The 14,648-nt window shown below is 42.1% G+C and overlaps 2 protein-coding genes across 2 annotated transcripts in view; both read left to right on the forward strand.

Annotated features, from left to right (window-relative positions):
• Nucleotides 1–14,648, forward strand: part of LOC140949909 (uncharacterized) — a 192,482-nt gene that overhangs the window by 89,681 nt on the left and 88,153 nt on the right. The window lies entirely within an intron of this gene.
• On the forward strand, nucleotides 7,787–12,860 carry LOC140950802 (uncharacterized). The gene is made up of 4 exons (XM_073400024.1): nucleotides 7,787–7,952; nucleotides 8,044–8,115; nucleotides 8,492–11,729; nucleotides 11,982–12,860. The coding sequence occupies exons 1-4, from the start codon at nucleotides 7,928–7,930 to the stop codon at nucleotides 12,721–12,723; spliced, it is 4,077 nt and encodes a 1,358-aa protein (XP_073256125.1). The 5' UTR covers nucleotides 7,787–7,927; the 3' UTR covers nucleotides 12,724–12,860.

Genomic DNA, 14,648 nt, shown 5'->3' on the forward strand with positions numbered 1-14,648 from the left:
TTGAAGTATTAGCATCACACAGCAAAAGAAACTGCCTGTCCTTGATAAATCCTTTTCTGTGGGCATATGCGATACACTCTGTTCTCTCTGAAGTTCGGCATTTTAATCAACACGTTGATAAAACTATTATTCTAAATAAAAAAAAGTCAGTCTGCAACTTAAATTTGGCGGGAAATCTCCGCGTCGACGTCCGCAATTGGTAAGCTAAATTTGGCGCGCAATGGCAAACGGCGACGACAAAGTCGATGACGTCACCTAAAGTCGTCGTCCAGAAAGAAGTCATCGATTCGTAAGCTCCCTATCAGTAAGCAGTCGCCGTAAAGTGGTTATCGGTTTGTGTGCAACACGTATATTGTAAGGTTGTAATATACGTGCAATAGTGTCAGAGGTGCCTCTGATGTATGGTATAGTCGCTGTCGTAACAGGGCCAGAGTTGGTCTGAGTGTTGGAATCAGTGTCGCGAGTGACTAGTTCCTCGATGTTTTGCATGATAATACAGATACCGGACGACCACAAACTAGTGTCCTTTGACGTGAAATCGCTGTTCACCAGTATTCCACTTAACTGGCTCTAGACTGTACTGAGAACGCTTTTAAGAACTCTACTGTTGAACTACCACTACCTACAGACGACATTATGGACCTACTCAACCTCTGTTTGACTTCGACGTACTTTCAGTACAACGGCAAACACTACAAACAGTTATACGGTACAGCTATGGGCTCTCCAGTTTCTGTTGTTGTATCAGAAATTGTCATGCAAAGCATAGGAGAGGAACAAGCCCTAGCTACCTACACGCGATCTGTACTTCTTTGGTTACGTTACGTTGACGACACATTCACCAACGTACACAAAGACGGAATCGACGATTTTCACGAACGCCTTAACAGACAGAACGCAGACACACAGTTTACCAAGGAGATCGAAGAAAATGGTAAGATACCTTTTCTAGACTGCTTGGTCACTCGCGACAACAACAAACTAAAAACGACTATTTACAAAAAACCGACACATACCGACCGATTACTAGTCCAGTCTTCGTACAACCCGATCGACCTCTCACAAGGCTACTACTATCCGGACTCTGACGAGACGAGCGCAACTAGTTTGCGACTCACCCGACAGCCTACAAGACGAGACTGATTATCTTAACAACGTTTTTAGTAAGAACAATTACAACACGGACTTTGTTAGACGGAACACTCACAGTAACACTGATTCCAACTCTAAGACCAACTCTGGTCCTGTTACGACAGCGACTATACCGTACATCAGAGGCACCTCTGAAACTATTGCACGTATGTTACAACCTTACAATATACGTGTTGCACACAAACCGATACCCCTTTTTACGGCGATTGTTTACTAATGTCAAGGACAAAGACAAACCGGAGGACAGACAGGGAGCAGTATACGAGATCAAATGCTGCGACCGCCAGGCTTCTTCCTTTGGTGAATCCGACAGAAACCGAAGCACGCGACTGACCGAACACAAACGAGCGACGAAGAATGGTGACGTTAACAATCACATTGCTGAGCACCATTTAAAGACGAAACATCAAATTGACTGGGACTCTGGGACATGTATAACGTATTCTACAGACTACTATCAACGTCTTACTTTAGAAAGCTGGTTTACTTACTTAGAACAAACGCCACTGAGTCGTAGCCAACAGTTACCCGCGCGGTACAAACGACTTATTGACGAGATCAACAATGAGGGACAAAAGTGTTGACACACTTCCGTAAAATGGCCCCTTTCTGCATAGTGGATATACTTATCCCCTTCCCCTGTCTACCTCAACCCCTTCCCCCGAAAATCAATGTTGAATTTTGGACCCTCAAGTCTTTTTTTTACTTCAGACAACATTGATTCGGGGGGTCGGGGGATTTACGGCGTTTAAAAGGAACGAAATAATAAATGAATTCAATGTTTGTTAAAAGCACCCGTTTTAAACAAGAGTGTCAACTACTTTTGTCCCTGAATTGTTCTGGTAAATGGTTAACTTAAGCCGAGCGAATGAAGTACTGCAGAGTAACAGAGGGGACATGCAATATTTTTGACATTGACCTTTGCCATTAGTGAAAGGACGTGAACAATATACAGGTTATGAACCTCATAAATGATGGGTCAGCCGTTTGTGCTGTGCCCTATATATAGATGTGTTTTTTATTTTTTTGAGACCTTTTCTAACCTAACTGATCCAAACCTTTAGCGTAGGTAGGCGTCGAGGTTAGGAATGTACTTTTGTAATGATTTTACATGACCGCCTGCCATTTATTCAGTGGCATGATTGTTTATTGATGTTGGACGGACAACTATTTCATTTCCCAGCTCGTAAATCACATAATGCCAAAGAAATTTTTTTCAAAATGGACACACCAGTTTGTATCATCGCCAAAACAGCAATTACTTTGGCCCAGAAGTTCACCTGATGACAAGCAAAGCGGGATAACACGTGATCGATGATGGCCGTGCGCTGGAAATTTTTCCTTTTTTATACGCTAATTCCTCACAAAAGGCAAAAGAAGATTCCACTATGTAGAAAGTGCTTCGCAATACGTATTCTTGGCGAGAAAAATTCCAGCGATGTGGTGCAGATAAGGAGTTTCAACGGTTAACCACGAGAATACATATCGACATTAAGAGGTCATAACAGACTATGTTACTTTCCGTTTGCCGAAACGTGGTTAACCGTTGTAACTCGAAAGAAGCGGTGTTTTCCTCACTTTGAGCTGTCGTTTTCTTTGAGAGTCCAATACGAGTTCACGTTTCAAAGCTCTCTTTTCATTTTCTCTGCCGACAATACACAAAAACACAGGGTTTCGCTTAAGAAATGCAGTCGAAATACACAGACATATGCGCTTATGTCACGCTATTTGCGTTGCGTTATCATGTCACACAGGGTGTCACGAGGTGGGATTGAAAGTAATTGTTTTCGTGTACACTTGCAATGTTTGCTACGCTGTCCTTAGTTTTTTATTGAATTGGCCATGAATTTAGCTTCACTTTTCCGTAGTTTCGATATTGAACGCAGTGACGGCCGCTCCTCACTAACGCTCCATATTTCCGTGGCCGGCCAGTGACTATCCCCACTACGTGTCAATCCTTACCCTATCCGTGATTGTTTGGGCCTTAACAATAGGATAAAGTGAAGAACGAGAAATATCCACTTTATTAAAAATATTTTCAGTACGCACCCCCTTGAAATTCATCAAAAGTTGTACGTAGGCGCGAGTTTCAGCGTCAGTTTTTAGCTTGTAAACCATATTGACGTTAATTCTGGATATCGCAGCCCTTTCATTACGTCATCGCGTAATTCGAATTGGCCCTAGAATTCGGTCGTGAATAAGTCTATGTCACCCCCACCACCAATAACATAATTATGTCATTGATTCCTTTAATTTCAGTTAAAATCAGTGTTATACACGGCTTAACTTGTGAGCAGCATTGGTAGTCTGTTGGGTCCCCATTGTTCTAGCAGCCTTCTGATTGGTGGAGAGGGGTAATCGAAAGGAAATCGGAAATATCTTAGAACGAGGCTCGGGTCATCGTCGGAAGCAATCGGGGAGGGCTCGGGTCCCTTCGGAACGGGGTCGCAATTATGTTAAAGAGGGATGATGTCATGAGGCAAGAAGGAGAGACACAGCATGCACAAGGGAGAACGCAGGCGCAGTAACGAAAAACGTTGTGAATAAATGTGTTTAATGAAATTACAAGTATTATAAAGTCAGAGAAAAGTCAGAGATATTGGAATAACACTCGATCAGCCAGTCAAGAAGACATCCATTTACCAATAAATCGAGAATGACGGGATTGCCTTGCCTTCCATTAACTGGATATCGGTACAATGGGATCGAAGGACCGTAATAGGCGCGCAGTAAATCTAAAATGAGTGCGATTCGAGCATCGTTGAATGTCTTTTCATCCTTGTTCTCTGTCACAACCATATCAATCTAGAAGAAAAAGTGTGTTTAAGAAATATTGCTTGAAGGTAAAAGATTGTGAAATAGTCATTGACGTAAATAAGATTACCACTAATCCCCGAAAACAAAGGGCAAATGAATTGCAAAATAAAATAAACGTTCAAACGTACCGAGTATTGCTTGTTTTTTCGTCTAAAACAGTGCGGACAACCGAAAGAGTGAGGATATGGTTTTCGTTCCAATGCAGACGAAAAACGTTTGTAACCAGTGGAAAATGAAAATGCCACGAACATTGGAATGCCTGTTCTAAGGCAACGGGGAAGGCGGGTAAATTCCGCATTCATCTTTTTCCTTTCGTCATTGGTCATAAAGCAATGTCTCCAGAACATGATGAGAACTTGAACCTCGAAAGGTAGCACGTTGCCGAAAGGCTTGTTTTTGGGGTCTACTAATCCCTTGTAGTTCATTGCTTCGTTATCAAAACACAGCACAACAGAAGTGTCTTGCCATGTGCTCTATGCAAATACTAGGTGTGTGAAAAACACAAGGGAATAGGCTAAACCAATCGAGACTAAAAAAGTCGCTGGGGAATCGAAATTAACCAATGAAAGAAAAGCCAACAGTTAGAAAACTAAAAGAAGCTAAAACGAGGCTTGGGTGATCAATGGAAGGGGTCGGAAAGAGTAGTCAGTAAAACATATGATGCAATATGCAGTGAAAGGAATAAGAATATGTAATGTGTAAAAATATCAAACGCAAAATTACATGTTTAAAAATGTCAATCACAAAATTACAAAATAAAGGAAATGGTAGCTGGTACACGAGAATATCTGTCATTTAAATAATCCAACAAAAACTCCAACACATTCATAATCCTCTGACTTGGCCTCTTGCCGTGTACAGGCAGTTCAAACAGCTGAATCTCTGGATGCTCCCGTCTAAATAAGTCCAAAATATGGGCCAAAGTTGCATCATAGAGTTTATCGTCGTTGCCTATAGCGACAATCATATCAATCTACAAGAAAAAGAAAAAAAAAAATCTTAGTGGTAAACATGAAATAAAACTGAAGGGAAATTGATGAATATACTTACCGACACTTGTTGTGTGTTCCGTCTGAAACAGTGCGGACAACCGTAAGAGTGAGGATATGGTTTTCGTTCCAATGCAGACGAAAAACTTTTGTAACCAGTGGAAAATGAAAATGCCACGAACATTGGAATGTTTGTCTCAAGGCAACGGGGAAGGCGGGTAAATTCCGCATTCATCTTTTTCCTTTCGTCATTGGTCATAAAGCAATGTCTCCAGAACATAATGAGAACTTGAACCTCGAAAGGTAGCACATTGCCGAACGGCTTGTTTTTGGGATCCACTAAGCCCTTGTAATTCATTGCTTCGTTACCAAAAACAGCACAACAGAGAGTGTCTTGCCATGTGCTTTAGCAAACGCTAGGTGTGTGAAAAACACAAGGGAATAGGCTAAACCAATAAAGTTGGAAAAAGTCGCAGGGGAATCCAAAAAGCACCAATGAAAGAAAAGCCAACAGTTAGGAAAAAGAAAAGACGCATGAAATAAGTCTCATTTCGCTTTACCGTTGTACCTTGTTTCATGATCGAAAATGATGTCCCTTCAAGAACTTAGTCTGAAAGCTGTGCCACACCCGGGGGAGCAAGCCAGAAAGTTTTTGCCGCCATGGCATACAGTACGTATAGCGCTGGAACAAAGGGAATTCAATGAAAGCATTGACAGGTTCAGAGAGGAACACAAAGTTCGTTTTCGGTACGTACTTATTGAATTGCATGTGTTAGAAGACTTAAACTGGACCCTGCCCTTGTATCCCAGCCACGTGTGGTGGCTACAGCGAAGTTAGCTAAAGGCGTGGATTGTTCTTTGTTTAGAGAGACGCTTATGGACATAAGGACATTAAGAGATCTTGACTGGACGTTATCCATGAAAATTTATTTTGCCAACTTTCTCCATTAATTTAGACTAACGTTACACATTGTAAAAGTATACCGAGCTGGAAACCAAAACGGAATGTGACCCGTAGCACTGTTTGTACGTTTTATGAACCGAGCGTATAGCAATGGAAATTAAAACAGACATTGGCCCGCGTATGCGTTAATTGCATTTAATATCCGTGCAATGGCAGATAGTTAAATCGGTAGAGTGTTTCAGTAATTAGTAGCTGTCGTTTAGGTCAATGTTAAAAACTAATTATGTATTTGTATGTAGATCGTCGCTTGACCTCATTCGACTGGTCACAGATTTCGAGTGGAGGCCCTCATTTACTGTCTGGTTTTTGAATTTCATTTAGAGAAACCCTGGCACTGCTACCTTTTGTCAGAGACCTAGAATGGACACCGCGCATAAAAATTCTGTTACTGTCATTGTGAAAACGTGTCATTTTGTTGTTTATTGTAGAAGTGTTATGCAAACAATAAGAAGATGGAAAAAGATGAAGTATTGTCCATTCACAAAATGGCTGAATTTTAACAAAAATATATGTAGTCATTGTGAAAGAATATTTGAGTTTGTTCTAACACTAGATGGTTTAATTTTGACGTGGAAATACGAAGAGGTAGACACAAATCGGGAACGTGAGACCCTTTTGAAATGGTATAAAGGACCATAGATTATTCAAAGAATAGGACGGTAAACGAATGGTGTGTTGTTTATTTTGTAGACCAACACTTGTGGAACTGAGAGTGTTACCCCGTTGCCCCGTGACCTTGTGGGTATATTCGGGGGAGTCATGTACTAGTTGCAACCTAAGAATTGGACTATTTGGAATCTGTATTGAAGACTGGCTTCTATTTAGGACTCGGTCAGAAGACTTTGACCTGTTTGCAGCCTATGTCAAATTTTGTAGAGTGTATGCATCATTAATCGAAAGGTACCCCTTTGTATTTCCAGAAGCACAATAGAGGAAATCGGAGAAAGAGCTTTTTGTTTTCACACCCAATGGGTTAATACAAGTACTGATGAACTGTGCGCCCACTGTTTAAGGATTTTAACTTCAAGACTAATGATTGATGACTATATTGATCTGAACTACTGGAAATATTTAAGGGCAACAGCCGAATATAGACGAAAAGCGCATGAAAATTGTTTTGCATTGTATGTAACTTTATTTGAAGAATGGATTGAAATGGGCGGGGAAGTTTAGCTTCCACCACAAGTCCCGCTTGTAATAGGTATTTTAATAAAGAGTTATGAAAGAGTGTAAAAGTAACTGTCTTCATAATAAACTGGGAAATATCAAATTAGGAAGGGAAAAAGAAAATCAGACTTAACGTACCAGGGAAAGCGAAAAGATCATTGCGTGCAGACAAAAAGAGGGAGTATTAGTCATTGACGTAAGTAAGATGAGACGACTAATCCCCGAAAACAAAGCGTGAAAATTAAGTTCATTTCGCTAGCTCAGCGAAAGTAATGTCCCCCGTTTCAATTAGGAAGGGAAATAGTAAATCAGACTTAACATCACGTACCAGGGAAAGCGAAAAAAAAAAAAAAAAGCGAAAAGATCATTGCGTGCAGACAAAAAGAGGGAGTATTAGTCATTGACGTAAGTAAGATGAGACGACTAATCCCCGAAAACAAAGCGTGAAAATTAAGTTCATTTCGCTAGCTCAGCGAAAGTAATGTCTCGCGTTTTTAGAAATAAGCAATTTGCTTGCCGGCAGAACGAAGGTGAAATAGTAATTGCGTCAGCAATCTTGGTAACAATGAGTTCGTACGTTAATGGAAAGAGCCTACTTCAGTAACAAAATTATTTATTACACGTGTACAATACGCTTCAGAGAGTTTGTACGCAATTGAAGCCTAAAACAACTCAAGGGCCAATACTGCCTTTTGTTTCAGCGATTATAAAGGAACGACAATTTGCCCACAATCGTTCATTCACTGCCAAGTGTCTTAAAGTCTTGAGCAATTAGCGATCACAACGAGTCAGCATTGTCAAAGTGTAAGTTCTAATTCAGCCAAGTTATTGCTTGAAAATGAACCAAGATTTATCAAATGAAGGTAAGATTGCTTAATTACCCGTTGCGTAAAACAAAGTGTTTAAAACGAAGCAGAAACGGGAGTGCTTTAATGCTGTCGTATTAATTTATAGAGCTCATCAACTACAACGGGGAAGGTGTTCAAGAGCCAACCTCAATAGAAGCAATCGATGCCGACATTGAAGGTACATTTTTAATAATGTTTGGTGTATTATTAACAAAGCGTCAATGAAAAGTAATGTAGGCGAAAGTGTAAGTAAAATACAGAATTTTAACTGCGAACTGTGTGTAGGGATGCGTAAACAAAGTGAATGCAGAATATTATTTTTACAGAGCGAAGCATAACCTCCAACTAGGGTTAACGGTGAGCAAACTGTAAAAGTGTAGGTTTTTAAATTATAACCGCAAACTGAGTGTTGCATAGCGGAATGGTACATTTCAAGTAAAACACAGAAAAATAATGGCAATTCAAGCGTTTCGAAGTGTAAAGAACAAAATGTAGACTTAATTAGCAAAAACAATCAAGTGTTGATGCAGGCGTTTCGTTTTCATGTTTTATAGCCTTAATGAACGAAGATGATGAGGGTCTGTTGTCTGCCTTTCGCCGCTTCGAGCAACATGGAGGGAATCCACTTTTCCGAGCAGAATTTACACCAGTGGGAAGAAATAGATCGTTTCGTGGCATTGTAGACCAAAAGAAATATAGGCTTACTTTACAACAATTGCGAGATGCGCAAGATGAACAACTAGGGGAATCCATCAGCGAAGCTGTAATTCAGGGGTTGCAGCGGGTGGTGGAAAACGAGGGTTTCAACGTCCAGGATTATTCTTTGCTAGTCGCTGTCCATTCAAACTCATTCACTCATGTCTGGTCACAATCTGCCCGAAATGTCCCTTTAGAAGAATGGTTGTCTAATGGGGTTTACACCCGCGCTTGGCTGGAAGATTTAGCCAAAAAATTGAATTCAGCTCAAGTCATGGACCCCCAACGAGATGGCTTTTATGTCGAACTCACCTTTGTGAAACGGTTAGGTCGTGGAGGAAAGAACGGGGGTAAAAAAGCCAATCCTGGCCGCCATGCGTGGGAGAAATTGGTCAAGAAAAAGAGGTGTGTTGTGACCATCAAAAATAAAGACAAACTTTGTCTCGCCCGGGCAATTATGACAATGAAAGAGAGGGTGGACAATGGCTCCCAGTATCAGAATCTAAGGAAGGGAAGACCCATTCAAAAACGATTGGCCAAATTGTTGCATCGAGAAGCGGGTGTTCCCGAAGGCCCCTGTGGGTTTGAAGAATTAGAAAAATTCCAAGAGTATCTAGGACCACAGGGGTACCAACTCATCGTGGTTGAACCCTCAAAATGTTTAGTCGTCTTCAAAGACCCCACCTATAATGAAGCACCCCATGTGATTGGTCTCGTCAAGTATAATGGGCACTATGATGGATTAACAAGTATTCCTGCCCTCATGAACAGATCCTATTATTGCCGCCATTGTGATAGAGGCTATGATGTAGAAAATTCGCGTCACCATAATTGCTTTGGTCAAAATTGCTCGGCCTGTTGCCGTCAAAATAAAACCTGTCCAAACTTTGCCACCTGGGTTAAGCCCACCGTTCATTGCCCTGACTGCAATTGTATGTTTTATGGGCAAGATTGTTTTCAAGCGCACAAAACCAAAGGAGAGAAAAAAGGAGACGAAAGTATTTGTGACAGATGGAAGAAATGCCCACTCTGCTGCGCTGAATATCAAGTCAATCCCAAAAACCCTCACAAATGCTACCATGCAACATGTAGAAACTGTGGGGAATTTACGCATGTCGCTCACCGTTGCTACATTCAGCCCATTAAAGAAGCCCCTCCACAGCAACAGGATGACTTCTTTGATGACCCCATGTATTTTCAATTTGATGATGATGATGACGACGATGACGAGAGAGGGCCCCCACCCCCTCCTGTCTTGAACTTTGCAGATATAGAATGTGCAATTTCCGAGGATCGCGTCTTTCAACCGAACCTTATCTGCTGGTCAAGTGAAGAGGATGAGGAGATTCATCATGCAAGAACCATTGAAGAATTCTTAGAAGCCTGTGACGCCATGACGGAAGTAGAAGATGATGAGAGGTCTCGAAAAGTCATTACCTTCTTTCATAATCTTCGTGGATTTGATGGTAACTTTGTTCTAGAAGCACTCTATGATCAAGGTCGTGCTGTGGAGAATCCGTTGACCCAGGGGGCAAAAATTTTATACTTTGAATGTGGAAACCTGATTTTTAAAGATAGCTTGAATTTCTTTGCCATGCCCTTGGAAAGATTTTCATCCACCTTCAATCTAACAGAGCTTCACAAGGGGTTCTTCCCGCATGCCTTCAATCGCCAAGAAAATTTTAATTATTCAGGAAGTTACCCCCCAATGGCAGAGTACGACCCAGATGGGATGAATGATAAGAAAAGAAAAGAGTTTATGACGTGGTACCAGCAGAAAGTAGAGAGTAACGCCACCTTCAATTTTCAAGAGGAGTTATTAGCCTACTGTGAAAGTGACGTGAAACTTCTCAAAGAAGGTTGCCTTAAATTCGTGAGAGAATTTAAAGATATCGCTGGCTTTAACCCCCTGATTCAATCCGTGACCATCGCCTCAGCGTGCAACTACTTCTGGCGCAAGGAAAAACTGGAAGAAGACCTCATCGCCCTCGAGCCTCTAGGTGGATGGCATGGAAACCACATTAACCAAAGTAACATCGCTCTGGAATGGCTATACTTCCAGGACCACCAGAGAGGAGGTATGGGGCGTGTCCGCCACGTGCGTAACGGAGGGGAAGTACAAGTCCTCACAGCAGCAGAAAGCTACTATGTAGACGGTTTTGATGAAGAAACCAACACTGTATTTGAGTTTTATGGATGCTGGTACCACGGTTGTCCCCATTGTTTCAAGCACTACAGAGATGTGAAAAGAAACTCCCACCAAGACCGCACCGTCAATGAAGTCTACGATGCTACCCTGAAAAAAGCTGCCCTGCTGCGCCAAGCGGGGTATACGGTCGTGGAAAAGTGGGAATGTGTCTTCAAGACAGAAAAGAAAACCGACCCAGAGTTACAAGCTTTTCTCCAAGAGTTGGAAATGGTCCCTCCCCTCAATCCACGTGACGCTTTCTATGGAGGAAGAACAGGTGCAGTCGCATTGCATTGTAAAGTCGAAGACCCCGATCTCATTAAATATGCAGATGTGACGTCACTTTACCCATGGGTCAACAAGTATATGGAGTACCCCATCAGGTTCCCCCTCATTTATACGAATCCTAGGGATCAAGATATTCACCACTATTTTGGCGTCGCCAAAGTGGACATCTTGGCCCCCGAGTTTCTGTTCCACCCTGTCCTCCCCTACAGAGCTGGTGGCAAGTTGACCTTCCCTCTCTGTGCTGCTTGTGTGAAAGAGGAACAAGAAAAACCGTGGCTAGAGCGAACCAACATCTGTTGTCACACGGATCAAGAGAGAACCCTGAGAGGAACCTGGGCTACAATAGAATTACAGAAAGCTGTCGAGTTAGGGTATCGCATCCTAAAGATTCACGAAGTGTTTCATTTCCGCGAAGAGGATAGAAGGGTGGGGCTCTTCGCGGATTACGTAAACACTTGGCTTAAGATCAAGCAAGAATCGGCGGGATGGCCTGACGAGTGCAGGAGCCGAGAAGAGAAGCAAGCCTACATTCGCGATTACTACGAGAAAGAGGGGATTCAGTTGGAGCATGTGGCGAAAAATCCAGGAAGGAGACAAGTCGCCAAGATGATGTTGAACAGGTAATAAGTGGTTAAAAACACTGCAAGTAATTAACTTAAAGTGCAGACAAAGGCTGCATTTAAGAAACACCCTTTGGAAGAAAACAGTAGACAACCGTTGGACACAAAATTAGAAGGAAATGTATGGATAAGTTGCAGGCAAAGTCTGCATGTTAACCACGTAAAATGCAGACAAAGTCTGCAAGTTAAGAACCCCCATTGATTTGTTTTGTTGTTGTTGTTGTTTTTCTCTTTGTCTCTCTATTTTTCTAGCTTCTGGGGCAAATTCGGAGAAAGAAGCAACAAGCCACAGACTCATGTCATCAGAAGTGCCCATGCCCTCTATGCTCTGCTGAATGACCCCTCCTTCCATATCAGTAACATCCGAATCTGCTCGGAGGATGTTTTAGAGGTCGTCACCACAAGGGCAGAAGAAGAAGTGGAACAAAATGTGAAAACCAATATATTTATAGCAATTTACACCACCGCGCATGCGCGGCTTAAACTTTACTCAGCCTTAGAAACTCTTCAGGAACGTGTCCTTTATTATGACACGGATTCTGTTATTTACAAATGGCGCCCCGGGCAGGTAGAAATTCCCCTAGGTGTTTTTTTAGGAGATTTTACTGACGAAACTGACGGAGATCCCATCATAGAATTTGCGAGTGGAGGGGCGAAAAATTATGGGTATGAAACCAGGGGAGGGAAAGTTGAATGTAAAGTCAGAGGGTTTTCTCTGAACTACAGAAATAAGTTGCTTTTGAATTTTTATGCTTTACGTGATAACATTTTAAAAGAGTTGGATGACCCTCAAGAGGAAAGGAGAAATATCACGTTGGTCGATAAGAAGTTCTTTGACCGTGACCAAACCAACAAGAGAATTCGATTGATTGAAAGGGAGAAAAAGTACGGGTTAGTGTTCGATAAACGAGTTGTCGATAGGGCCACTCGTAAGTCCTATCCGTATGGATACGCTCGCATTCAAAGCGAGGTCGACATGCTATCAGAGCTATAAATAGAGGTTTTCTTTTTGAAGCATTGTACATAGGCTAAGTGTGTTTGGCTTTTGTTTTTGGGCGCCATTGTTGATGTGTTGTAACATTAAATCGACAGGGAGGTTTAATGTAGAAATAAACTAAGTTCGAGATACAATCTCTGTGTGATGTTATTGTTGGGTCCGGGTATAAATAGAGGGTGGACACCCAAAATGGACCCCCCACTGAGAAGACATTGAAATCACCGTCAAAGAATTGGATGGCAGTCCGGTCAACTTTCAATCGGCAAGTCAATGTGTGCTCATGTTACAGTTTAGACTAGATTAACACGAGACAGAGACATTGTGTGCACACTCTTTGTTTATTGAAATAAAAAAAATAAAAAATAAAAAATAATAATAATAATAATAAAATAATAATAATAAAAAAAAAACACACACACACACACGCAGATTACAATTTGAGTTTTTTCTTGGCTTGCATGATTTTCTTGACGACTTTCTCGGTCATGGTCTTTTTTCCGGGTAAACGATCAATGGCTTTGATCATGACGTCATCCGCTTTCCATTTATCTTGCAAATTCTTGGCTTTGCTATAGGCGATGTCATGATCCATGGCTATTCGGTCTAATCTGTTTTTTGGCTTGTCCCCGCGTTTCAAACGTTTGGCTAGTTTCGTGCCAGGGCCAGCATAATTATAGCCACCAGGAATGTGAAACTCCATGCCTGTTTTCTCAATGGCTTTTTGAAAATCAAATTTCCCCCCTCGCTGTCTCCGTCTACGGGGTCTTGAACGTTTCCGCTTACCAGTCTTTGCCATCGAGTTTGCGTCTAGTCGGAGTACCGAAGGGTTTCCACCCAGGGGCTGGGGCTAACGTTTTCAAAGCTTTTTCGGCGGCCTTTTTCAGCACAGTTTGTTTTAAACCTTCTTTTTTTCGTTCCTCACTCTGGGATTTGCGTGTACGTCTTCTTATGGCTCTGAGACTGTCTCTGGCTAATTCACCCGGCGTTTTCCAAGGCGATTCACCTAACTGGTCTGAAAAGGGTAATTCTGTGGCTAATTCTTCCAAAGACTTTTCAGGAGTCTTGAAGGTAGACGAAGCAGACTTTTTCCTTTTAGGTGTCTTCGGTAACAAACGCTTTCCTTTCGATCCAGTCTTAAAGGACAACTTGGGTTTTTTTCTGCTTTCCGGAGTCTTGGGCGACTGTTTAATAGCCGGTGTCACAGGTGTTTGTGGTACGTTAGGGGTCGTGGCTTTCCTTTTTATACCCTTTTGGATTTTAGCAATGTTACTCATAAATTGTTGCACGGGACCCACCGCTAAATTATTGGCATCGTCATCATACGTGTCGTCATCATCACGCCCTATAGCGCGTACACCCCCAGGCTGACGAATTTTCGTGGTCCATTGTCGTAACTGTCGGTTCACGGATTTCAAACGGGGTTCTTTCCAGGTATCGGGGGCAGGACTTTCTAGCAACAGTTCTTGTTGGGCCGCTAAACCCGCTGCTTTAGTCAGACGACTATCATCTAAGAGGTCTGACTTGTATTTATCCCTTAGCCGTAAAAATTGAACAGAGTTTTCCACGGGCGTGCTACTAATACCATCCATGGTCAGCAATGAATGAACATCAAAGTCCCAGGGGCATACTTATACGTTTTTGGACCCCCACCTCTTGGGATATTTTTCTTTCATGCGTTGATGAAGGTTTTTCAACAGGGTGACCAACGTCATCAACCCTTCTAGCACACATAGCAGTCGCTGGAACAGGACTTGTTTCATCTTAATAGCGGTAGCGGGTCTTAGCACAATGATAGCAACGTTTTAACTCACTCCAAACACCTGCGCCTAATTGATGAATCATGAGGTGACGTCTTCTTTTTATACTCTGACGGGGACTGGCAATCAGGCGAAGCTGTTTGCTGTAGGGTTTTAATTTGGGCA

Source organism: Porites lutea, chromosome 10, assembly GCF_958299795.1.
Source record: "Porites lutea chromosome 10, jaPorLute2.1, whole genome shotgun sequence".
NCBI lineage: Eukaryota > Metazoa > Cnidaria > Anthozoa > Scleractinia > Poritidae > Porites > Porites lutea.

Bases quoted from the DNA above. Each gene is read 5' to 3' on its own strand.
- LOC140950802 (XM_073400024.1), top strand. From the start codon at position 7,928: ATGAACCAAGATTTATCAAATGAAG. The intron at 8,116-8,491 runs GTACATTTTTAA...CATGTTTTATAG, and splicing joins AATCGATGCCGACATTGAAG to CCTTAATGAACGAAGATGAT. The intron at 11,730-11,981 runs GTAATAAGTGGT...CTATTTTTCTAG, and splicing joins GCCAAGATGATGTTGAACAG to CTTCTGGGGCAAATTCGGAG.